This window comes from Scyliorhinus torazame, chromosome 23, assembly GCF_047496885.1.
Source record: "Scyliorhinus torazame isolate Kashiwa2021f chromosome 23, sScyTor2.1, whole genome shotgun sequence".
In the NCBI taxonomy this organism is placed as follows: Eukaryota; Metazoa; Chordata; class Chondrichthyes; order Carcharhiniformes; family Scyliorhinidae; genus Scyliorhinus; species Scyliorhinus torazame.
In genome coordinates, this window is record NC_092729.1 from 85634041 (window position 1) to 85657391 (window position 23351).

Below are 23351 nucleotides of genomic sequence, written 5' to 3' on the forward strand. Positions count from 1 at the left end.
TTTGAACAGGAGGATGAGAATTGTAGGGGCTGGAGGAGGTTACAGAGATAGCGAGGGAGGGAGGGATTTGAACAGGAGGATGGGAATTGTAGGCGCTGGAGGAGGTTACAGAGATAGCGAGGGAGGGAGGGATTTGAAGAGGAGGATGAGAATTGTAGGGGCTGCAGGAGGTTACAGAGATAGGGAGGGAGGCAGGGATTTGAACAGGAGGATGAGAATTGTAGGGGCTGGAGGAGGTTACAGAGATAGGGAGGGAGGGAGGGATTTGAACAGGAGGATGAGAATTGTCGGGGCTGGTGGAGGTTACAGAGATAGGGAGGGAGGGAGGGGGTAGTTGGAGGGGGGACTAGAGTACATGGGGAGTGGGACACATGTATTGAACGGTTGTAACTCTCTCACGTTCCTGATCTGCCCAATTGCAGGGCCCAGCTGTAACGACAGGGATGGGGTCCCTCGCAGCGCCCGAAGGTCGGGGAGATCCCAATCTCAGCAACAGTGGGCATCTGGTCGTGACAATGCCACCGCCAGTCACGGTGAGTGCCCACGACAAGAGTGGGGCAGGAGCTGGGTAGGTGGGGGATTGAGGGATACTGGGAGAAGGTGGGGGATTGAGAGATACTGGGAGAAGGTGGGGGATTGAGGGATACTGGGAGAAGGTGGGCAGCTGGGGGATTGAGGGATACGGGGAGACGGCGGGTAGGTGGGGGATTGAGGGATACAGGGAGAAGGTGGGTAGGTGGGGATTGCGGGATATGGGGAGAAGGTGGGTAGGTGGGGGATTGAGGGATACGGGGAGACGGCGGGTAGGTGGGGATTGAGGGATACGGGGAGAAGGTGGGTAGGTGGGGGATTGAGGGACACGGGGAGAAGGTGGGTAGGTGGGGATTGAGGGATACGGGGAGAAGGTGGGTAGGTGGGGGATTGAGGGATACGGGGAGAAGGTGGGTAGGTGGGGGATTGAGGGAGACGGGGAGAAGGTGGGTAGGTGGGGGATTGAGGGATACGGAGAGAAGGTGGGTAGGTGGGGGATTGAGGGATACAGGGAGAAGGTGGGTAGGTAAGGGATTCAGGGAGACGGGGAGAAGGTGGGTAGGTGGGGGATTGAGGGATACGGAGAGAAGGTGGGTAGGTGGGGGATTGAGGGATACGGGTAGGAGCTGGGTAGGTGGAGGATTGAGGGATGCGGGGAGAAGGTGGGTAGGTGGGGGATTGAGGGAGAAGGTGGGTAGGTGGGGGATTGAGGGATAGGGAGAGAAGGTGGGTAGGTGGGGGATTGAGGGATACGGGGAGGAGCTGGGTAAGTGGAGGATTGAGGGATACGGGGAGAAGGTGGGTAGGTGGGGATTGAGAGATACGGGGAAAAGGTGGGTAGGTGGGGGATTGAGGGATACTGGGAGAAGGTGGGTAGGTGGGGGATTGAGGGAGACGGAGAGAAGGTGGGTAGGTGGGGGATTGAGGGATACTGGGAGTAGGTGGGGGATTGAGGGAGACGGGGAGAAGGTGGGTAGGTGGGGGATTGAGGGATACGGAGAGAAGGTGGGTAGGTGGGGGATTGAGGATTACGGGGAGGAGCTGGGTAGGTGGAGGATTGAGAGATACGGAGAGAAGGTGGGTAGGTGGGGGATTGAGGGAGATGGGGAGAAGGTGGGTAGGTGGGGGATTGAGGGATACGGGGAGAAGGTGGGTAGGTGGGGATTGAGGGATATGGGGAGGAGCTGGGTAGGTGGAGGATTGAGGGATACGGGGAGAAGGTGGGTAGGTGGGGGATTGAGGGATACGGGGAGAGGTTGGTTAGGTGGGAGATTGAGGGATACGGGGAGAAGGTGGGTAGGTGGGGGATTGAGGGATACGGGGAGAAGGTGGGTAGGTGGGGATTGAGGGATACGGGGAGAAGATGGGGAGGTGGGGGATTGAGGGATGCGGGGAGAAGGTGGGTAGGTGGGGATTGAGGGATACGGGGAGAAGGTGGGTAGGTGGGGATTGAGGGATACGGGGAGAAGGTGGGTAGGTGGGGATTGAGGGATGCGGGGAGAAGGTGGGTAGGTGGGGGATTGAGGGATACGGGGAGTAGGTGGGTAGGTGGGGATTGAGGGATACGGGGAGAAGGTGGGTAGCTGGGGATTGAGGGATACGGGGAGAAGTTGGGTAGGTTGGGATTGAGGCATATGGGGAGAAGGTGGGTAGCTGGGGATGGAGGGATAAGGGGAGAAGGTGGGTAGGTGGGGATGGAGGGATACGGGAAGAAGGTGGGTAGGTGGGGGATTGAGGGATACGGGGAGAAGGTGGGTCGGTGGGGGATTGAGGGATACGGGGAGAAGGTGGGTAGGTGGGGGATTGAGGGATACGGGGAGAAGGTGGGTAGGTGGGAGATTGAGGGATACGGGGAGAAGGTGGGTAGGTGGGGGATTGAGGGATACGGGGAGAAGGTGGGTCGGTGGGGATTGAGGGATACGGAGAAGGTGGGTAGGTGGGGGATTGAGGGATACGGGGAGAAGGTGGGTAGGTGGATTGAGGGACACGGGGAGAAGGTGGGTAGATGGGGGATTGAGAGATACGGGGAGAAGGTGGGTAGCTGGGGGATTGAGGGATACGGTGAGAAGGTGGGTAGGTGGCGAATTGAGGGATACGGGAGAAGGTGGGTAGGTGGATTGAGGGATACGGGGAGAAGGTGGGTAGGTGGGGGATTGAGGGATACGGGGAGAAGGTGGCTAGGTGGGGGATTGAGGGATACGGGGAGAAGGTGGGTAGGTGAGGGATTGAGGGATACGGGGAGAAGGTGGGTAGGTGGGGGATTGAGGGATACTGGGAGAAGGTGGGTAGGTGGGGGATTGAGGGATACGGAGAGAAGGTGGGTAGGTGGGGATTGAGGGATACGGGGAGAAGGTGGGTTCGTGGGGATTGAGGGATACGGAGAGGAGGTGGGTAGGTGGGGATTGAGGGATACGGGGAGAAGGTGGGTAGGTGGGGATTGAGGGATACGGGGAGAAGGTGGGTAGGTGGGGGATTGAGGGATACTGGGAGAAGGTGGGTAGGTGGGGGATTGAGGGAGACGGGGAGAAGGTGGGGGATTGAGGGATACAGAGAGAATGTGGGTAGGTGGGGGATTGAGGGATACTGGGAGAAGGTGGGTATGTGGGGGATTCAGGGAGACGGGGAGAAGGTGGGTAGGTGGGGGATTGAGGGATACGGAGAGAAGGTGGGTAGGTGGGGGATTGAGGGATGCGGGGAGAAGGTGGGTAGGTGGGGGATTGAGGGATACGGGAGAAGGTGGGTAGGTGGGGATTGAGGGATACGGGGAGAAGGTGGGTAGGTGGGGGATTGAGGGATACGGGTAGAAGGTGGGTAGGTGGGGATTGAGGGATGCGGGGAGAAGGTGGGTAGGTGGGGGATTGAGGGACACAGGGAGAAGGTGGGTAGATGGGGGATTGAGGATTACGGGGAGGAGCTGGGTAGGTGGAGGATTGAGAGATACGGGGAGAAGGTGGGTAGGTGGGGGATTGAGGGACACGGGGAGAAGGTGGGTAGGTGGGGGATTGAGGGATACGGAGAGAAGGTGGGTAGGTGGGGGATTGAGGGATACGGGTAGGAGCTGGGTAGGTGGAGGATTGAGGGATACGGGGAGAAGGTGGGTAGGTGGGGGATTGGGGGATACGGGGAGAAGGTGGGTAGGTGGGAGATTGAGGGATACGGGGAGAAGGTGGGCAGGTGGGGGATTGAGGGAAACGGGGAGAAGGTGGGTAGGTGGGGATTGAGGGACACGGTGAGAAGGTGGGTAGGTGGGGGATTGAGGGATACGGGGAGAATGTGGGCAGGTGGGGGATTGAGGGAAACGGGGAGTTGGTGGGCAGGTGGGGGATTGAGGGATACGGGGAGAAGGTGGGTAGGTGGGGGATTGAGGGATACGGGGAGAAGGTGGGTAGGTGGGGATTGAGGGATACGGGGAGAAGCTGGGTAGGTGGGGGATTGAGGGATACGGGGAGAAGGTGGGTAGGTGGTGGATTGAGGGATACGGGGAGAAGATGGGTAGGAGGGGGATTGAGGGATACGGGGAGAAGGTGGGTAGGTGGGGGATTGAGCGATACGGGGAGAAGGTGGGTCGGTGGGGATTGAGGGATACGGTTAGAAGGTGGGTAGCTGGGGATGGAGGGATACGGGGAGAAGGTGGGTAGGTGGGGGATTGAGGGATACGGGGAGAAGGTGGGTCGGTGGGGATTGAGGGATACGGGGAGAAGGTGGGGGATTGAGGGATACGGGGAGAAGGTGGGTAGGTGGCGGATTGAGGGACATGGGGAGAAGGTGGGTAGGTGGGAGATTGAGGGATACGGGGAGAAGGTGGGTAGGTGGGGGATTGAGGGATACGGGGAGAAGGTGGGTCGGTGGGGATTGAGGGATACGGAGAAGGTGGGTAGGTGGGGGATTGAGGGATACGGGGAGAAGGTGGGTAGGTGGATTGAGGGACACGGGGAGAAGGTGGGTAGATGGGGGATTGAGAGATACGGGGAAAAGGTGGGTAGCTGGGGGATTGAGGGATACGGTGAGAAGGTGGGTAGGTGGGGAATTGAGTGATACGGGAGAAGGTGGGTAGGTGGATTGAGGGATACGGGGAGAAGGTGGGTAGGTGGGGGATTGAGGGATACGGGGAGAAGGTGGCTAGGTGGGGGATTGAGGGATACGGGGAGAAGGTGGGTAGGTGAGGGATTGAGGGATACGGGGAGAAGGTGGGTAGGTGGGGGATTGAGGGATACTGGGAGAAGGTGGGTAGGTGGGGGATTGAGGGATACGGAGAGAAGGTGGGTAGGTGGGGATTGAGGGATACGGGGAGAAGGTGGGTTCGTGGGGATTGAGGGATACGGAGAGGAGGTGGGTAGGTGGGGATTGAGGGATACGGGGAGAAGGTGGGTAGGTGGGGATTGAGGGATACGGGGAGAAGGTGGGTAGGTGGGGGATTGAGGGATACGGTGAGAAGGTGGGTAGGTGGGGAATTGAGGGATACGGGAGAAGGTGGGTAGGTGGATTGAGGGATACGGGGAGAAGGTGGGTAGGTGGGGGATTGAGGGATACGGGGAGAAGGTGGCTAGGTGGGGGATTGAGGGATACGGGGAGAAGGTGGGTAGGTGAGGGATTGAGGGATACGGGGAGAAGGTGGGTAGGTAGGGGATTGAGGGATACTGGGAGAAGGTGGGTAGGTGGGGGATTGAGGGATACGGAGAGAAGGTGGGTAGGTGGGGATTGAGGGATACGGGGAGAAGGTGGGTTCGTGGGGATTGAGGGATACGGAGAGGAGGTGGGTAGGTGGGGATTGAGGGATACGGGGAGAAGGTGGGTAGGTGGGGATTGAGGGATACGGGGAGAAGGTGGGTAGGTGGGGGATTGAGGGATACTGGGAGAAGGTGGGTAGGTGGGGGATTGAGGGAGAGGGGGAGAAGGTGGGTAGGTGGGGGATTGAGGGATACGGAGAGAATGTGGGTAGGTGGGGGATTGAGGGATACTGGGAGAAGGTGGGTAGGTGGGGGATTCAGGGAGACGGGGAGAAGGTGGGTAGGTGGGGGATTGAGGGATACGGAGAGAAGGTGGGTAGGTGGGGGATTGAGGGATACAGGGAGGAGCTGGGTAGGTGGAGGATTGAGGGATGCGGGGAGAAGGTGGGTAGGTGGGGGATTGAGGGATACGGGAGAAGGTGGGTAGGTGGGGATTGAGGGATACGGGGAGAAGGTGGGTAGGTGGGGGATTGAGGGATACGGGTAGAAGGTGGGTAGGTGGGGATTGAGGGATTCGGGGAGAAGGTGGGTAGGTGGGGGATTGAGGGACACAGGGAGAAGGTGGGTAGTTGGGGGATTGAGGATTACGGGGAGGAGCTGGGTAGGTGGAGGATTGAGAGATACGGGGAGAAGGTGGGTAGGTGGGGGATTGAGGGACACGGGGAGAAGGTGGGTAGGTGGGGGATTGAGGGATACGGAGAGAAGGTGGGTAGGTGGGGGATTGAGGGATACGGGTAGGAGCTGGGTAGGTGGAGGATTGAGGGATACGGGGAGAAGGTGGGTAGGTGGGGGATTGGGGGATACGGGGAGAAGGTGGGTAGGTGGGAGATTGAGGGATACGGGGAGAAGGTGGGCAGGTGGGGGATTGAGGGAAACGGGGAGAAGGTGGGTAGGTGGGGATTGAGGGACACGGGGAGAAGGTGGGTAGGTGGGGTTTGAGGGATACGGGGAGAAGGTGGGCAGGTGGGGGATTGAGGGAAACGGGGAGTTGGTGGGCAGGTGGGGGATTGAGGGATACGGGGAGAAGGTGGGTAGGTGTGGGATTGAGGGATACGGGGAGAAGGTGGGTAGGTGGGGATTGAGGGATACGGGGAGAAGCTGGGTAGGTGGGGGATTGAGGGATACGGGGAGAAGGTGGGTAGGTGGTGGATTGAGGGATACGGGGAGAAGATGGGTAGGAGGGGGATTGAGGGATACGGGGAGATGGTGGGTAGGTGGGGGATTGAGGGATACGGGGAGAAGGTGGGTAGGTGGGGATTGAGGGATGCGGGGAGAAGGTGGGTAGGTGGGGGATTGAGGGACACAGGGAGAAGGTGGGTAGATGGGGGCTTGAGAGATACGGGGAGAAGTTGGGTAAGTGGGGATTGAGGGATACGGTTAGAAGGTGGGTAGCTGGGGATGGAGGGATACGGGGAGAAGGTGGGTAGGTGGGGGATTGAGGGATACGGGGAGAAGGTGGGTCGGTGGGGATTGAGGGATACGGGGAGAAGGTGGGGGATTGAGGGATACGGGGAGAAGGTGGGTAGGTGGGGGATTGAGGGACATGGGGAGAAGGTGGGTAGGTGGGGATTGAGGGACACGGGGAGAAGGTGGGTAGGTGGGGGATTGAGGGATACGGGGAGAAGGTGGGTAGGTGGGTGATTGAGGGACACGGGGAGAATGTGGGTAGGTGGGGGATTGAGGGATACGGGGAGAAGATGGGTAGGTGTGTGATTGAGGGACGGGGAGAAGGTGGGTAGGTGGGGGATTGAGGGATACGGGAGAAGGTGGGTAGGTGGATTGAGGGATACGGGGAGAAGGTGGGTAGGTGGGGGATTGAGGGATACGGGGAGAAGGTGGCTAGGTGGGGATTGAGGGATACGGGGAGAAGGTGGGTAGGTGGGGATTGAGGGATACGGGGAGAAGGTGGGTAGGTGGGGGATTGAGGGATACGGGGAGAAGGTGGGTAGGTGGGGGATTGAGGGATACGGGGAGAAAGTGGGTAGGTGGGGGATTGAGGGATACGGGGAGAAAGTGGGTAGGTGGGGGATTGAAGGATACGGGGAGAAGGTGGGTAGGTGGGGGATTGAGGGATAGGGGAAAAGGTGGGTAGGTGGGGATTCAGGGATACGGGGAGAAGGTGGGTAGGTGGGGGATTGAGGGATACGGGGAGAAGGTGGGCAGGTGGGGGATTGAGGGATACGGGGAGAAGGTGGGTAGGTGGGGGATTGAGGGATACGGGGAGAAGGTGGGTAGGTGGGGGATTGAGGGATACGGGGAGAAGATGGGTAGCTGGGGGATTGAGGGATACTCGGAGAAGGTGGGTAGGTGGGGGATTGAGGGATACGGGAGAAGGTGGGTAGGTGGGGGATTGAGGGATACGGGGAGAAGGTGGGTAGGTGGGGATTGAGGGATACGGGGAGACGGTGGGTAGGTGGGGATTGAGGGACACGGGGTGAAGGTGGGTAGGTGGGGATTGAGGGATACGGGGAGAAGGTGGGTAGGTGGGGATTGAGGGATACGGGGAGAAGGTGGGTAGGTGGGGGATTGAGGGATACGGGGCGAAGGTGGGTAGGTGTGGGATTGAGGGATACGGTGAGAAGGTGGGTAGGTGGAGGATTGAGGGATACGGGGAGAAGGTGGGTAGGTGGGGGATTGAGGGATACGGGGAGAAGGTGGGTAGGTGGGGGATTGAGGGGTACGGGGAGAAGGTGGGTAGGTGGGGATTGAGGGATACGGGGAGAAGGTGGGTAGGTGGGGGATTGAGGGACACAGGGAGAAGGTGGGTAGGTGGGGATTGTGGGATACTGGGAGAAGGTGGGTAGGTGGGGGAATGAGGGATGCGGGGAGAAGGTGGGTAGGTGGGAGATTGATGGATTCGGGGAGAATGTGGGTAGGTGGGAGATTGAGGGATACAGGGAGAAGGTGGGTAGGTGGGGGATTGAGGGATGCGGCGAGAAGGTGGGCAGGTGGGAGATTGACTGATACGGGGAGAAGGTGGGTAGGTGGGGGATTGAGGGATACGGGGAGAAGGTGGGTAGGTGGGGATTGAGGGATACGGGGAGAAGGTGGGTCGGTGGGGGATTGAGGGATACGGGGAGAAGGTGGGTAGGTGGGGATTGAGGGATGCGGGGAGAAGGTGGGTAGCTGGGGATGGAGGGATACGGGGAGAAGGTGGGTAGATGGGGGATTGAGAGATACGGGGAGAAGGTGGGTAGGTAGGGATTGAGGGATACGGGGAGAAGATGGGTAGGTGGGGGATTGAGGGATACGGGGAGAAGGTGGGTAGGTGGGGGATAGAGGGATACGGGGAGAAGGTAGATCGGTGGGGATGGAGGGATACAGGGAGAAAGTGGGTAGGTGGGGGATTGAGGGATACTGGGAGAAGGTGGGTAGTTGGGAGATTGAGGGATACGGAGAGGAGGTGGGTAGATGGTGGATTGAGGGATACGGGGAGAAGGTGAGAAGGTGGGGGATTGAGGGATACGGGGAGAAGATGGGTAGGTGGGGGATTGAGGGATACGGGGAGAAAGTGGGTAGGTGGGGGATTGAGGGATACGGGGAGAAAGTAGGTAGGTGGGGGATTGAGGGATACGGGGAGAAGGTGGGTAGGTGGGGGATTGAGGGATAGGGGAGAAGGTGGGTAGGTGGGGATTGAGGGATACGGGGAGAAGGTGGGTAGGTGGGGGATTGAGGGATACGGGGAGAAGGTGGGCAGGTGGGGAATTGAGGGATACGGGGAGAAGGTGGGTAGGTGGGGGATTGAGGGACACAGGGAGAAGGTGGGTAGCTGGGGTATTGAGGGATACTGGGAGAAGGTGGGTAGGTGGGGGATTGAGGGATACGGGAGAAGGTGGGTATGTCGATTGAGGGATACGGGGAGAAGGTGGGTAGGTGGGGGATTGAGGGATACGGGGAGAAGGTGGGTAGGTGGGGATTGAGGGATACGGGGAGACGGTGGGTAGGTGGGGATTGAGGGATACGGGGAGAAGGTGGGTACGTGGGGATTGAGGGATACGGGGAGAAGGTGGGTAGGTGGGGATTGAGGGATACGGGGAGAAGGTGGGTAGGTGGGGGATTGAGGGATATGGGGAGAAGGTGGGTAGGTGGGGGATTGAGGGATACGGAGAGAAGGTGGGTAGGTGGGGGATTGAAGAATACGGGGAGGAGCTGGGTAGGTGGAGGATTGAGGGATACGGGGAGAAGGTGGGTAGGTGGGGGATTGAGGGAGAAGGTGGGTAGGAGGGGGAGTGAGGGATACGGGGAAAAGGTAGGTAGGTGGGGGATTGAATGATACTGGGAGAAGGTGGGTAGGTGGGGGATTGAGGGATACTGGGAGAAGGTGGGTAGGTGGGGGATTGAGGGATAGGGGAGAAGGTGGGTAGGTGGGGATTGAGGGATACGGGGAGAAGGTGGGTAGGTGGGGGATTGAGGGATACGGGGAGAAGGTGGGTAGGTGGGGATTGAGGGATGCGGGGAGAAGGTGGGTAGCTGGGGATGGAGGGATACGGGGAGAAGGTGGGTAGATGGGGGATTGAGAGATACGGGGAGAAGGTGGGTAGGTAGGGATTGAGGGATACGGGGAGAAGGTGGGTAGGTGGGGGATTGAGGGATACGGGGAGAAGGTGGGTAGGTGGGGATTGAGGGATAAGGGGAGAAGGTGGGTAGCTGGGGATGGAGGGATACGGGGTGAAGGTGGGTAGGTGGGGGATTGAGGGATACGAGGAGAAGGTGGGTCGGTGGGGATTGAGGGATACGGGGAGAAGGTGGGTAGGTGGGGGATTGAGGGATACGGGGAGAAGGTGGGTAGGTGGGGGATTGAGGGATACGGGGAGAAGGTGGGTAGGTGGGGGATAGAGGGATACGGGGAGAAGGTAGATCGGTGGGGATGGAGGGATACAGGGAGAAAGTGGGTAGGTGGGGGATTGAGGGATACTGGGAGAAGGTGGGTAGTTGGGAGATTGAGGGATACGGAGAGGAGGTGGGTAGATGGGGGATTGAGGGATACGGGGAGAAGGTGAGTAGGTGGGGGATTGAGGGATACGGGGAGAAGATGGGTAGGTGGGGGATTGAGGGGTACGGGGAGAAAGTGGGTAGGTGGGGGATTGAGGGATACGGGGAGAAAGTAGGTAGGTGGGGGATTGAGGGATACGGGGAGAAGGTGGGTAGGTGGGGGATTGAGGGATAGGGGAGAAGGTGGGTAGGTGGGGATTGAGGGATACGGGGAGAAGGTGGGTAGGTGGGGGATTGAGGGATAAAGGGAGAAGGTGGGCAGGTGGGGAATTGAGGGATACGGGGAGAAGGTGGGTAGGTGGGGGATTGAGGGACACAGGGAGAAGGTGGGTAGCTGGGGTATTGAGGGATACTGGGAGAAGGTGGGTAGGTGGGGGATTGAGGGATACGGGAGAAGGTGGGTATGTCGATTGAGGGATACGGGGAGAAGGTGGGTAGGTGGGGGATTGAGGGATACGGGGAGAAGGTGGGTAGGTGGGGATTGAGGGATACGGGGAGACGGTGGGTAGGTGGGGATTGAGGGATACGGGGAGAAGGTGGGTAGGTGGGGATTGAGGGATACGGGGAGAAGGTGGGTAGGTGGGGATTGAGGGATACGGGGAGAAGGTGGGTAGGTGGGGGATTGAGGGATATGGGGAGAAGGTGGGTAGGTGGGGGATTGAGGGATACGGAGAGAAGGTGGGTAGGTGGGGGATTGAAGAATACGGGGAGGAGCTGGGTAGGTGGAGGATTGAGGGATACGGGGAGAAGGTGGGTAGGTGGGGGATTGAGGGAGAAGGTGGGTAGGAGGGGGAGTGAGGGATACGGGGAAAAGGTAGGTAGGTGGGGGATTGAATGATACAGGGAGAAGGTGGGTAGGTGGGGGATTGAGGGATACTGGGAGAAGGTGGGTAGATGGGGGATTGAGGGATACGGAGAGAAGGTGGGTAGGTGGGGATTGAGGGATACGGGGAGAAGGTGGGTAGGTGGGGATTGAGGGATACGGAGAGGAGGTTGGTAGGTGGGGATTGAGGGATACGGGGAGAAGGTGGGTAGGTGGGGATTGAGGGATACGGGGAGAAGGTTGGTAGGTGGGGGATTGAGGGATACGGGGAGAAGGTGGGTAGGTGGGAGATTGAGGGATACTGGGAGAAGGTGGGTAGGTGGGGGATTCAGGGAGACGGGGAGAAGGTGGGTAGGTGGGGGATTGAGGGATACGGAGAGAAGGTGGGTAGGTGGGGGATTGAGGGATGCGGGGAGAAGGTGGGCAGGTGGGGGATTGAGGGACACAGGGAGAAGGTGGGTAGATGGGGGATTGAGAGATACGGGGAGAAGGTGGGTAGGTGGGGATTGAGGGATACGGGGAGAAGGTGGGTAGGTGGGGGATTGAGGGATACGGGGAGAAGGTGGGTAGGTGGGGATTGAGGGATGCGGGGAGAAGGTGAGTAGGTGGGGGATTGAGGGACACAGGGAGAAGGTGGGTAGATGGGGGATTGAGGATTACGGGGAGGAGCTGGGTAGGTGGAGGATTGAGAGATACGGGGAGAAGGTGGGTAGGTGGGGGATTGAGGGACACGGGGAGAAGGTGGGTAGGTGGGGGAATGAGGGATACGGGGAGAAGGTGGGTAGGTGGGGGCTTGAGGGATACGGGGAGAAGGTGGGTAGGTGGGGGATTGAGGGATACGGGGAGAAGGTGGGTCGGTGGGGGATTGAGGGATACGGGGAGAAGGTGGGTAGGTGGGTGATTGAGGGATAGGGGAGAAGGTGGGTAGGTGGGGACTGAGGGATACGGGTAGAAGGTGGGTAGGTGGGGGATTGAGGGATACGGGGAGAAGCTGGGCAGGTGGGGGATTGAGGGATACGGGGAGAAGTTGGGTAGGTGGGGGATTGAAGGATACGGGGAGAAGGTGGGTAGGTGGGGGATTGAGGGATACGGGGAGAAGGTGGGTAGGTGGGGGATTGAGGGACACAGGGAGAAGGTGGGTAGTTGGGGGATTGAGAGATAGTGGGAGAAGGTGGGTAGGTGGGGGATTGAGAGATACGGGGAGAAGGTGGGTAGGTAGGGATTGAGGGATACGGGGAGAAGGTGGGTAGGTGGGGGATTGAGGGATACGGGGAGAAGGTGGGTAGGTGGGGATTGAGGGATTAGGGGAGAAGGTGGGTAGCTGGGGATGGAGGGATACGGGGAGAAGTTGTGTAGGTTGGGGATTGAGGGATACGGGGAGAAGTTGGGTCGGTGGGGATTGAGGGATACGGGGAGAAGATGGGTAGGTGGGGGTTTGAGGGACACGGGGAGAAGGTGGGTAGATGGGGGATTGAGAGATACGGGGAGAAGGTGGGTAGGTGGGGATTGAGGGATACGGGGAGGGGGTGGGTAGGTGGGGGATTGAGGGATACGGGGAGAAGGTGGGTAGGTGGGGATTGAGAGATACGGGGAGAAGGTGGGTAGGTAGGGATTGAGGGATGCAGGGAGAAGGTGGGTAGGTCGGGGATTGAGGGATACGGGGAGAAGGTGGGTAGGTGGGGATTGAGGGATTAGGGGAGAAGGTGGGTAGCTGGGGATGGAGGGATACGGGGAGAAGTTGGCTAGGTTGGGGATTGAGGGATACGGGGAGAAGTTGGGTCGGTGGGGATTGAGGGATACGGGGAGAAGATGGGTAGGTGGGGATTGAGAGATACGGGGAGAAGGTGGGTAGCTGGGGGATTGACAGATACGGGGAGAAGGTGGGTAGCTGGGGGATTGAGGGATACGGGGAGAAGATGGGTAAGTGGGTGATTGAGGGACACGGGGAGAAGGTGGGTAGGTGGGGATTGAGGGATGCGGGGAGAAGGTGGGTAGGTGGGGGATTGAGGGACACAGGGAGAAGGTGGGTAGGTGGGGGATTGAGGGATACGGGGAGAAGGTGGGTAGGTGGTGGATTGAGGGATACGGGGAGAAGGTGGGTAGGTGGGGGATTGAGGGATACGGGGAGATGGTGGGTAGGTGGGGGATTGAGGGATACGGGGAGAAGGTGGGTAGGTGGGGATTGAGGGATGCGGGGAGAAGGTGGGTAGGTGGGGGATTGAGGGACACAGGGAGAAGGTGGGTAGATGGGGGATTGAGAGATACGGGGAGAAGTTGGGTAAGTGGGGATTGAGGGATACGGTTAGAAGGTGGGTAGCTGGGGATGGAGGGATATGGGGAGAAGGTGGGTAGGTGGGGGATTGAGGGATACGGGGAGAAGGTGGGTCGGTGGGGATTGAGGGATACGGGGAGAAGGTGGGGAATTGAGGGATACGGGGAGAAGGTGGGTAGGTGGGGGATTGAGGGACATGGGGAGAAGGTGGGTAGGTGGGGATTGAGGGACACGGGGAGAAGGTGGGTAGGTGGGGGATTGAGGGATACGGGGAGAAGATGGGTAGGTGGGTGATTGAGGGATACGGGGAGAAGGTGGGTAGGTGGGTGATTGAGGGACACGGGGAGAAGGTGGGTAGGTGGGGGATTGAGGGATACGGGGAGAAGATGGGTAGGTGGGTGATTGAGGGACAAGGGGAGAAGGTGGGTAGGTGGGGGATTGAGGGATACGGGAGAAGGTGGGTAGGTGGATTGAGGGATACGGGGAGAAGGTGGGTCGGTGGGGGATTGAGGGACACAGGGAGAAGGTGCGTAGTTGGGGGATTGAGAGATAGTGGGAGAAGGTGGGTAGGTGGGGGATTGAGAGATACGGGGAGAAGGTGGGTAGGTAGGGATTGAGGGATACGGGGAGAAGGTGGGTAGGTGGGGGATTGAGGGATACGGGGAGAAGGTGGGTAGGTGGGGATTGAGGGATTAGGGGAGAAGGTGGGTAGCTGGGGATGGAGGGATACGGGGAGAAGTTGTGTAGGTTGGGGATTGAGGGATACGGGGAGAAGTTGGGTCGGTGGGGATTGAGGGATACGGGGAGAAGATGGGTAGGTGGGGGTTTGAGGGACACGGGGAGAACGTGGGTAGATGGGGGATTGAGAGATACGGGGAGAAGGTGGGTAGGTGGGGATTAAGGGATACGGGGAGGGGGTGGGTAGGTGGGGGATTGAGGGATACGGGGAGAAGGTGGGTAGGTGGGGATTGAGAGATACGGGGAGAAGGTGGGTAGGTAGGGATTGAGGGATGCGGGGAGAAGGTGGGTAGGTCGGGGATTGAGGGATACGGGGAGAAGGTGGGTAGGTGGGGATTGAGGGATTAGGGGAGAAGGTGGGTAGCTGGGGATGGAGGGATACGGGGAGAAGTTGTGTATGTTTGGGATTGAGGGATACGGGGAGAAGTTGGGTCGGTGGGGATTGAGGGATACGGGGAGAAGATGGGTAGGTGGGGGTTTGAGGGACACGGGGAGAAGGTGGGTAGATGGGGGATTGAGAGATACGGGGAGAAGGTGGGTAGCTGGGGGATTGAGGGATACGGGGAGAAGATGGGTAAGTGGGTGATTGAGGGACACGGGGAGAAGGTGGGTAGGTGGGGATTGAGGGATACCGGGAGAAGGTGGGTAGGTGGGGGATTGAGGGATACGGGGAGAAGGTGGGTAGGTGGGGGATTGAGGGATACGGGGAGAAGGTGGGTAGGTGGGGGATTGAGGGATACGAGGAGAAGGTGGGTCGGTGGGGGATTGAGGGATACGGGGAGAAGGTGGGTAGGTGGGTGATAGAGGGATAGGGGAGAAGGTAGGTAGGTGGGGATTGAGGGATACGGGTAGAAGGTGGGAAGGTGGGGGATTGAGGGATACGGGGAGAAGCTCGGCAGGTGGGGGATTGAGGGATACGGGTAGAAGGTGGGTAGGTGGGGGATTGAGGGATACGGGGAGAAGGTGGGTAGGTGGGGGATTGAGGGATACGGGGAGAAGGTGGGTAGTTGGGGGATTGAGAGATAGTGGGAGAAGGTGGGTAGGTGGGGGATTGAGGGATACTGGGAGAAGTTGGGTAGGTGGGGGATTGAGAGATAGTGGGAGAAGGTGGGTAGGTGGGGGATTGAGGGATACTGGGAGAAGTTGGGTAGGTGGGGGATTGAGGGAGACGGAGAGAAGGTGGGTAGGTGGGGGATTGAGGGATACTGGGAGAAGGTGGGTAGGTGGGGGATTGAGGGAGACGGGGAGAAGGTGGGTAGGTGGGGGATTGAGGGATACGGGGAGAAGGTGGGTAGGTGGGAGACTGAGGGATACGGGGAGAAGGTGGGTAGGTGGGGGATTGAGGGATACGGGGAGAAGGTGGGTAGGTGGGGATTCAGGGATACGGGGAGAAGGTGGGTAGGTGGGGGATTGAGGGATACGGGGTGAAGGTGGGTAGGTGGTGATTGAGGGATGCGGGGAGAAGGTGGGTAGGTGGGGGATTGAGGGACACAGGGAGAAGGTGGGTAGATGGGGGATTGAGAGATACGGGGAGAAGGTGGGTAGGTGGGGATTGAGGGATACGGGGAGAAGGTGGGTAGGTGGGGGATTGAGGGATACAGGGAGAGGGTGGGTAGGTGGGGATTGAGGGATATGGGGAGAAGGTGGGAGCTGGGGATGGAGGGATACGGGGAGAAGATGGGTAGGTGGGGGATTGAGGGATACGGGAAGAAGGTGGGTAGGTGGGGATTGAGGGATACGGGGAGAAGGTGGGTAGCTGGGGGATTGAGGGATACGGGGAGAAGGTGGGTAGGTAGGGATTGAGGGATACGGGGAGAAGGTGGGTAGGTGGGGGCTTGAGGGATACGGGGAGAAGGTGGGTAGGTGGGGATTGAGGGATTAGGGGAGAAGGTGGGTAGCTGGGGATGGAGGGATACGGGGAGAAGTTGGGTAGGTTGGGGATTGAGGGATACGGGGAGAAGTTGGGTCGGTGGGGATTGAGGGATACGGGGAGAAGATGGGTAGGTGGGGGTTTGAGGGACACGGGGAGAAGGTGGGTAGATGGGGGATTGAGAGATACGGGGAGAAGGTGGGTAGGTGGGGGATTGAGGGATACGGGGAGAAGGTGGGTCGGTGGGGATTGAGGGATTAGGGGAGAAGGTGGGTAGCTGGGGATGGAGGGATACGGGGAGAAGTTGGGTAGGTTGGGGATTGAGGGATACGGGGAGAAGTTGGGTCGGTGGGGATTGAGGGATACGGGGAGAAGATGGGTAGGTGGGGGTTTGAGGGACACGGGGAGAAGGTGGCTAGCTGGGGGATTGAGGGATACGGGGAGAAGATGGGTAAGTGGGTGATTGAGGGACACGGGGAGAAGGTGGGTAGATGGGGATTGAGGGATACGGGGAGAAGGTGGGTAGGTGGGGGATTGAGGGATACGGGGAGAAGGTGGGTAGGTGGGGATTGAGGGATACGGGGAGCAGGTGGGTAGGTTGGTGGGATTGAGGGATACGGGGAGAAGGTGGGTAGGTGGGGATTGAGGGATACGGGGAGAAGGTGGGTAGGTGGGGGATTGAGGGATACGAGGAGAAGGTGGGTCGGTGGGGGATTGAGGGATACGGGGAGAAGGTGGGTAGGTGGGTGATAGAGGGATAGGGGAGAAGGTGGGTAGGTGGGGATTGAGGGATACGGGTAGAAGGTGGGTAGGTGGGGGATTGAGGGATACGGGGAGAAGCTGGGCAGGTGGGGGATTGAGGGATACGGGTAGAAGGTGGGTAGGTGGGGGATTGAGGGATACGGGGAGAAGGTGGCTAGGTGGGGGATTGAGGGATACGGGGAGAAGGTGGGTAGGTGAGGGATTGAGGGATACGGGGAGAAGGTGGGTAGGTGGGGGATTGAGGGATACTGGGAGAAGGAGGGTAGGTGGGGGATTGAGGGATACGGAGAGAAGGTGGGTAGGTGGGCATTGAGGGATACGGGGAGAAGGTGGGTAGGTGGGGATTGAGGGATATGGGGAGAAGGTGGGAGCTGGGGATGGAGGGATACGGGGAGAAGATGGGTAGGTGGGGGATTGAGGGATTCGGGAAGAAGGTGGGTAGGTGGGGATTGAGGGATACGGGGAGAAGGTGGGTAGCTGGGGGATTGAGGGATACGGGGAGAGGGTGGGTAGGTAGGGATTGAGGGATACGGGGAGAAGGTGGGTAGGTGGGGGATTGAGGGATACGGGGAGAAGGTGGGTAGGTGGGGATTGAGGGATTAGGGGAGAAGGTGGGTAGCTGGGGATGGAGGGATACGGGGAGAAGTTGTGTAGGTTGGGGATTGAGGGATACGGGGAGAAGTTGGGTCGGTGGGGATTGAGGGATACGGGGAGAAGATGGGTAGGTGGGGGTTTGAGGGACACGGGGAGAACGTGGGTAGATGGGGGATTGAGAGATACGGGGAGAAGGTGGGTAGGTGGGGATTAAGGGATACGGGGAGGGGGTGGGTAGGTGGGGGATTGAGGGATACGGGGAGAAGGTGGGTAGGTGGGGATTGAGAGATACGGGGAGAAGGTGGGTAGGTAGGGATTGAGGGATGCGGGGAGAAGGTGGGTAGGTCGGGGATTGAGGGATACGGGGAGAAGGTGGGTAGGTGGGGATTGAGGGATTAGGGGAGAAGGTGGGTAGCTGGGGATGGAGGGATACGGGGAGAAGTTGTGTATGTTTGGGATTGAGGGATACGGGGAGAAGTTGGGTCGGTGGGGATTGAGGGATACGGGGAGAAGATGGGTAGGTGGGGGTTTGAGGGACACGGGGAGAAGGTGGGTAGATGGGGGATTGAGAGATACGGGGAGAAGGTGGGTAGCTGGGGGATTGAGGGATACGGGGAGAAGATGGGTAAGTGGGTGATTGAGGGACACGGGGAGAAGGTGGGTAGGTGGGGATTGAGGGATACCGGGAGAAGGTGGGTAGGTGGGGGATTGAGGGATACGGGGAGAAGGTGGGTAGGTGGGGGATTGAGGGATACGGGGAGAAGGTGGGTAGGTGGGGGATTGAGGGATACGAGGAGAAGGTGGGTCGGTGGGGGATTGAGGGATACGGGGAGAAGGTGGGTAGGTGGGTGATAGAGGGATAGGGGAGAAGGTAGGTAGGTGGGGATTGAGGGATACGGGTAGAAGGTGGGAAGGTGGGGGATTGAGGGATACGGGGAGAAGCTCGGCAGGTGGGGGATTGAGGGATACGGGTAGAAGGTGGGTAGGTGGGGGATTGAGGGATACGGGGAGAAGGTGGGTAGGTGGGGGATTGAGGGATACGGGGAGAAGGTGGGTAGTTGGGGGATTGAGAGATAGTGGGAGAAGGTGGGTAGGTGGGGGATTGAGGGATACTGGGAGAAGTTGGGTAGGTGGGGGATTGAGAGATAGTGGGAGAAGGTGGGTAGGTGGGGGATTGAGGGATACTGGGAGAAGTTGGGTAGGTGGGGGATTGAGGGAGACGGAGAGAAGGTGGGTAGGTGGGGGATTGAGGGATACTGGGAGAAGGTGGGTAGGTGGGGGATTGAGGGAGACGGGGAGAAGGTGGGTAGGTGGGGGATTGAGGGATACGGGGAGAAGGTGGGTAGGTGGGAGACTGAGGGATACGGGGAGAAGGTGGGTAGGTGGGGGATTGAGGGATACGGGGAGAAGGTGGGTAGGTGGGGATTCAGGGATACGGGGAGAAGGTGGGTAGGTGGGGGATTGAGGGATACGGGGTGAAGGTGGGTAGGTGGTGATTGAGGGATGCGGGGAGAAGGTGGGTAGGTGGGGGATTGAGGGACACAGGGAGAAGGTGGGTAGATGGGGGATTGAGAGATACGGGGAGAAGGTGGGTAGGTGGGGATTGAGGGATACGGGGAGAAGGTGGGTAGGTGGGGGATTGAGGGATACAGGGAGAGGGTGGGTAGGTGGGGATTGAGGGATATGGGGAGAAGGTGGGAGCTGGGGATGGAGGGATACGGGGAGAAGATGGGTAGGTGGGGGATTGAGGGATACGGGAAGAAGGTGGGTAGGTGGGGATTGAGGGATACGGGGAGAAGGTGGGTAGCTGGGGGATTGAGGGATACGGGGAGAAGGTGGGTAGGTAGGGATTGAGGGATACGGGGAGAAGGTGGGTAGGTGGGGGCTTGAGGGATACGGGGAGAAGGTGGGTAGGTGGGGATTGAGGGATTAGGGGAGAAGGTGGGTAGCTGGGGATGGAGGGATACGGGGAGAAGTTGGGTAGGTTGGGGATTGAGGGATACGGGGAGAAGTTGGGTCGGTGGGGATTGAGGGATACGGGGAGAAGATGGGTAGGTGGGGGTTTGAGGGACACGGGGAGAAGGTGGGTAGATGGGGGATTGAGAGATACGGGGAGAAGGTGGGTAGGTGGGGGATTGAGGGATACGGGGAGAAGGTGGGTAGGTGGGGATTGAGGGATTAGGGGAGAAGGTGGGTAGCTGGGGATGGAGGGATACGGGGAGAAGTTGGGTAGGTTGGGGATTGAGGGATACGCGGAGAAGTTGGGTCGGTGGGGATTGAGGGATACGGGGAGAAGATGGGTAGGTGGGGGTTTGAGGGACACGGGGAGAAGGTGGCTAGCTGGGGGATTGAGGGATACGGGGAGAAGATGGGTAAGTGGGTGATTGAGGGACACGGGGAGAAGGTGGGTAGATGGGGATTGAGGGATACGGGGAGAAGGTGGGTAGGTGGGGGATTGAGGGATACGGGGAGAAGGTGGGTAGGTGGGGATTGAGGGATACGGGGAGCAGGTGGGTAGGTTGGTGGGATTGAGGGATACGGGGAGAAGGTGGGTAGGTGGGGATTGAGGGATACGGGGAGAAGGTGGGTAGGTGGGGGATTGAGGGATACGAGGAGAAGGTGGGTCGGTGGGGGATTGAGGGATACGGGGAGAAGGTGGGTAGGTGGGTGATAGAGGGATAGGGGAGAAGGTGGGTAGGTGGGGATTGAGGGATACGGGTAGAAGGTGGGTAGGTGGGGGATTGAGGGATACGGGGAGAAGCTGGGCAGGTGGGGGATTGAGGGATACGGGTAGAAGGTGGGTAGGTGGGGGATTGAGGGATACGGGGAGAAGGTGGCTAGGTGGGGGATTGAGGGATACGGGGAGAAGGTGGGTAGGTGAGGGATTGAGGGATACGGGGAGAAGGTGGGTAGGTGGGGGATTGAGGGATACTGGGAGAAGGAGGGTAGGTGGGGGATTGAGGGATACGGAGAGAAGGTGGGTAGGTGGGCATTGAGGGATACGGGGAGAAGGTGGGTAGGTGGGGATTGAGGGATATGGGGAGAAGGTGGGAGCTGGGGATGGAGGGATACGGGGAGAAGATGGGTAGGTGGGGGATTGAGGGATTCGGGAAGAAGGTGGGTAGGTGGGGATTGAGGGATACGGGGAGAAGGTGGGTAGCTGGGGGATTGAGGGATACGGGGAGAAGGTGGGTAGGTAGGGATTGAGGGATACGGGGAGAAGGTGGGTAGGTGGGGGATTGAGGGATACGGGGAGAAGGTGGGTAGGTGGGGATTGAGGGATTAGGGGAGAAGGTGGGTAGCTGTGGATGGAGGGATACGGGGAGAAGTTGGGTAGGTTGGGGATTGAGGGATACGGGGAGAAGTTGGGTCGGTGGGGATTGAGGGATACGGGGAGAAGATGGGTAGGTGGGGGTTTGAGGGACACGGGGAGAAGGTGGGTAGATGGGGGATTGAGAGATACGGGGAGAAGGTGGGTAGCTGGGGGATTGAGGGATACGGGGAGAAGATGGGTAAGTGGGTGATTGAGGGACACGGGGAGAAGGTGGGTAGGTGGGGATTGAGGGATACGGGGAGAAGGTGGGTAGGTGGGGGATTGAGGGATACGGGGAGAAGGTGGGTAGGTGGGGATTGAGGGATACGGGGAGAAGGTGGGTAGGTTGGTGGGATTGAGGGATACGGGGAGAAGGTGGGTAGGTGGGGATTGAGGGATACGGGGAGAAGGTGGGTAGGTGGGGGATTGAGGGATACGAGGAGAAGGTGGGTCGGTGGGGGATTGAGGGATACGGGGAGAAGGTGGGTAGGTGGGTGATAGAGGGATAGGGGAGAAGGTGGGTAGGTGGGGATTGAGGGATACGGGTAGAAGGTGGGTAGGTGGGGGATTGAGGGATACGGGGAGAAGCTGGGCAGGTGGGGGATTGAGGGATACGGGTAGAAGGTGGGTAGGTGGGGGATTGAGGGATACGGGGAGAAGGTGGCTAGGTGGGGGATTGAGGGATACGGGGAGAAGGTGGGTAGGTGAGGGATTGAGGGATACGGGGAGAAGGTGGGTAGGTGGGGGATTGAGAGATACTGGGAGAAGGAGGGTAGGTGGGGGATTGAGGGATACGGAGAGAAGGTGGGTAGGTGGGGATTGAGGGATACGGGGAGAAGGTGGGTAGGTGGGGATTGAGGGATACGGAGAGGAGGTGGGTAGGTGGGGATTGAGGGATACGGGGAGACGGTGGGTAGGTGGGGATTGAGGGATACGGGGAGAAGGTGGGTAGGTGGGGGATTGAGGGATACTGGGAGAAGGTGGGTAGGTGGGGGATTGAGGGAGACGGGGAGAAGGTGGGTAGGTGGGGCATTGAGGGATACGGAGAGAATGTGGGTAGGTGGGGGATTGAGGGATACTGGGAGAAGGTGGGTAGGTGGGGGATTCAGGGAGACGGGGAGCAGGTGGGTAGGTGGGGGATTGAGGGATACGGAGAGAAGGTGGGTAGGTGGGGGATTGAGGGATACGGGGAGGAGCTGGGTAGGTGGAGGATTGAGTGATGTGGGGAGAAGGTGGGTAGGTGGGGGATTGAGGGATACGGGGGAAGGTGGGTAGGTGGGGATTGAGGGATACGGGGAGAAGTTGGGTAGGTGGGGGATTGAGGGATACGGGGAGAAGGTGGGTAGGTGGGGATTGAGGGATGCGGGGAGAAGGTGGGTAGGTGGGGGATTGAGGGACACAGGCAGATGGTGGGTAGATGGGGGATTGAGGATTACTGGGAGGAGCTGGGTAGGTGGAGGATTGAGTGATACGGGGAGAAGGTGGGTAGGTGGGGGATTGAGGGACACGGGGAGAAGGTGGGTAGGTGGGGGATTGAGGGATACGGAGAGAAGGTGGGTAGGTGGGGGATTGAGGGATACGGGTAGGAGCTGGGTAGGTGGAGGATTGAGGGATACGGGGAGAAGGTGGGTAGGTGGGGGATTGGGGGATATGGAGAGAAGGTGGGTAGATGGGAGATTGAGGGATACGGGGAGAAGGTGGGCAGGTGGGGGATTGAGGGAAACGGGGAGAAGGTGGGTAGGTGGGGATTGAGGGACACGGGGAGAAGGTGGGTAAGTGGGGAATTGAGGGATACGGGGAGAAGGTGGGCAGGTGGGGGATTGAGGGAAACGGGGAGTTGGTGGGCAGGTGGGGGATTGAGGGATACGGGGAGAAGGTGGGTAGGTGTGGGATTGAGGGATACGGGGAGAAGGTGGGTAGGTGGGGATTGAGGGATACGGGGAGAAGGTGGGTAGGTGGGGGATTGAGGGATACGGGGAGAAGGTGGGTAGGTGGTGGATTGAGGGATACGGGGAGAAGGTGGGTAGGTGGGGGATTGAGGGATACGGGGAGATGGTGGGTAGGTGGGGGATTGAGGGATACGGGGAGAAGGTGGGTAGGTGGGGATTGAGGGATGCGGGGAGAAGGTGGGTAGGTGGGGGATTGAGGGACACAGGGAGAAGGTGGGTAGATGGGGGATTGAGAGATACGGGGAGAAGTTGGGTAAGTGGGGATTGAGGGATACGGTTAGAAGTTGGGTAGCTGGGGATGGAGGGATACGGGGAGAAGGTGGGTAGGTGGGGGATTGAGGGATACGGGGAGAAGGTGGGTCGGTGGGGATTGAGGGATACGGGGAGAAGGTGGGGAATTGAGGGATACGGGGAGAAGGTGGGTAGGTGGGGGATTGAGGGACACGGGGAGAAGGTGGGTAGGTGGGGATTGAGGGATACGGGGAGAAGGTGGGCAGGTGGGGGTTTGAGGTATACGGGGAGAAGGTGGGTAGGTGGGGGATTGAGGGATACGGGGAGAAGGTGGGTAGGTGGGGGATTGAGGGATACGGGGAGAAGGTGGGTAGGTGGGGGATTGAGGGACACAGGGAGAAGGTGGGTAGCTGGGGGATTGAGGGATGCTGGGAGAAGGTGGGTAGGTGGGGGATTGAGGGATACGGGAGAAGGTGGGTAGGTCGATTGAGGGATACGGGGAGAAGGTGGGTAGGTGGGGGATTGAGGGATACGGGGAGAAGGTGAGTA

At 59.4% G+C, this 23351-nt stretch overlaps 1 protein-coding gene across 3 annotated transcripts in view; it reads left to right on the forward strand.

Moving 5' to 3' along the window:
* Positions 1 to 23351, forward strand: part of LOC140399654 (uncharacterized) — a 284156-nt gene that overhangs the window by 121771 nt on the left and 139034 nt on the right. For 2 of the 3 annotated variants that reach the window (XM_072489197.1, XM_072489199.1), the window contains one exon: positions 423 to 533. The exons of the other annotated variant lie outside the window; for it this stretch is intronic. In XM_072489197.1, coding sequence (XP_072345298.1) covers positions 423 to 533 — 111 coding nt within the window. The remainder of the gene's footprint in view (positions 1 to 422; positions 534 to 23351) is intronic. 3 annotated transcript variants of the gene reach the window in all.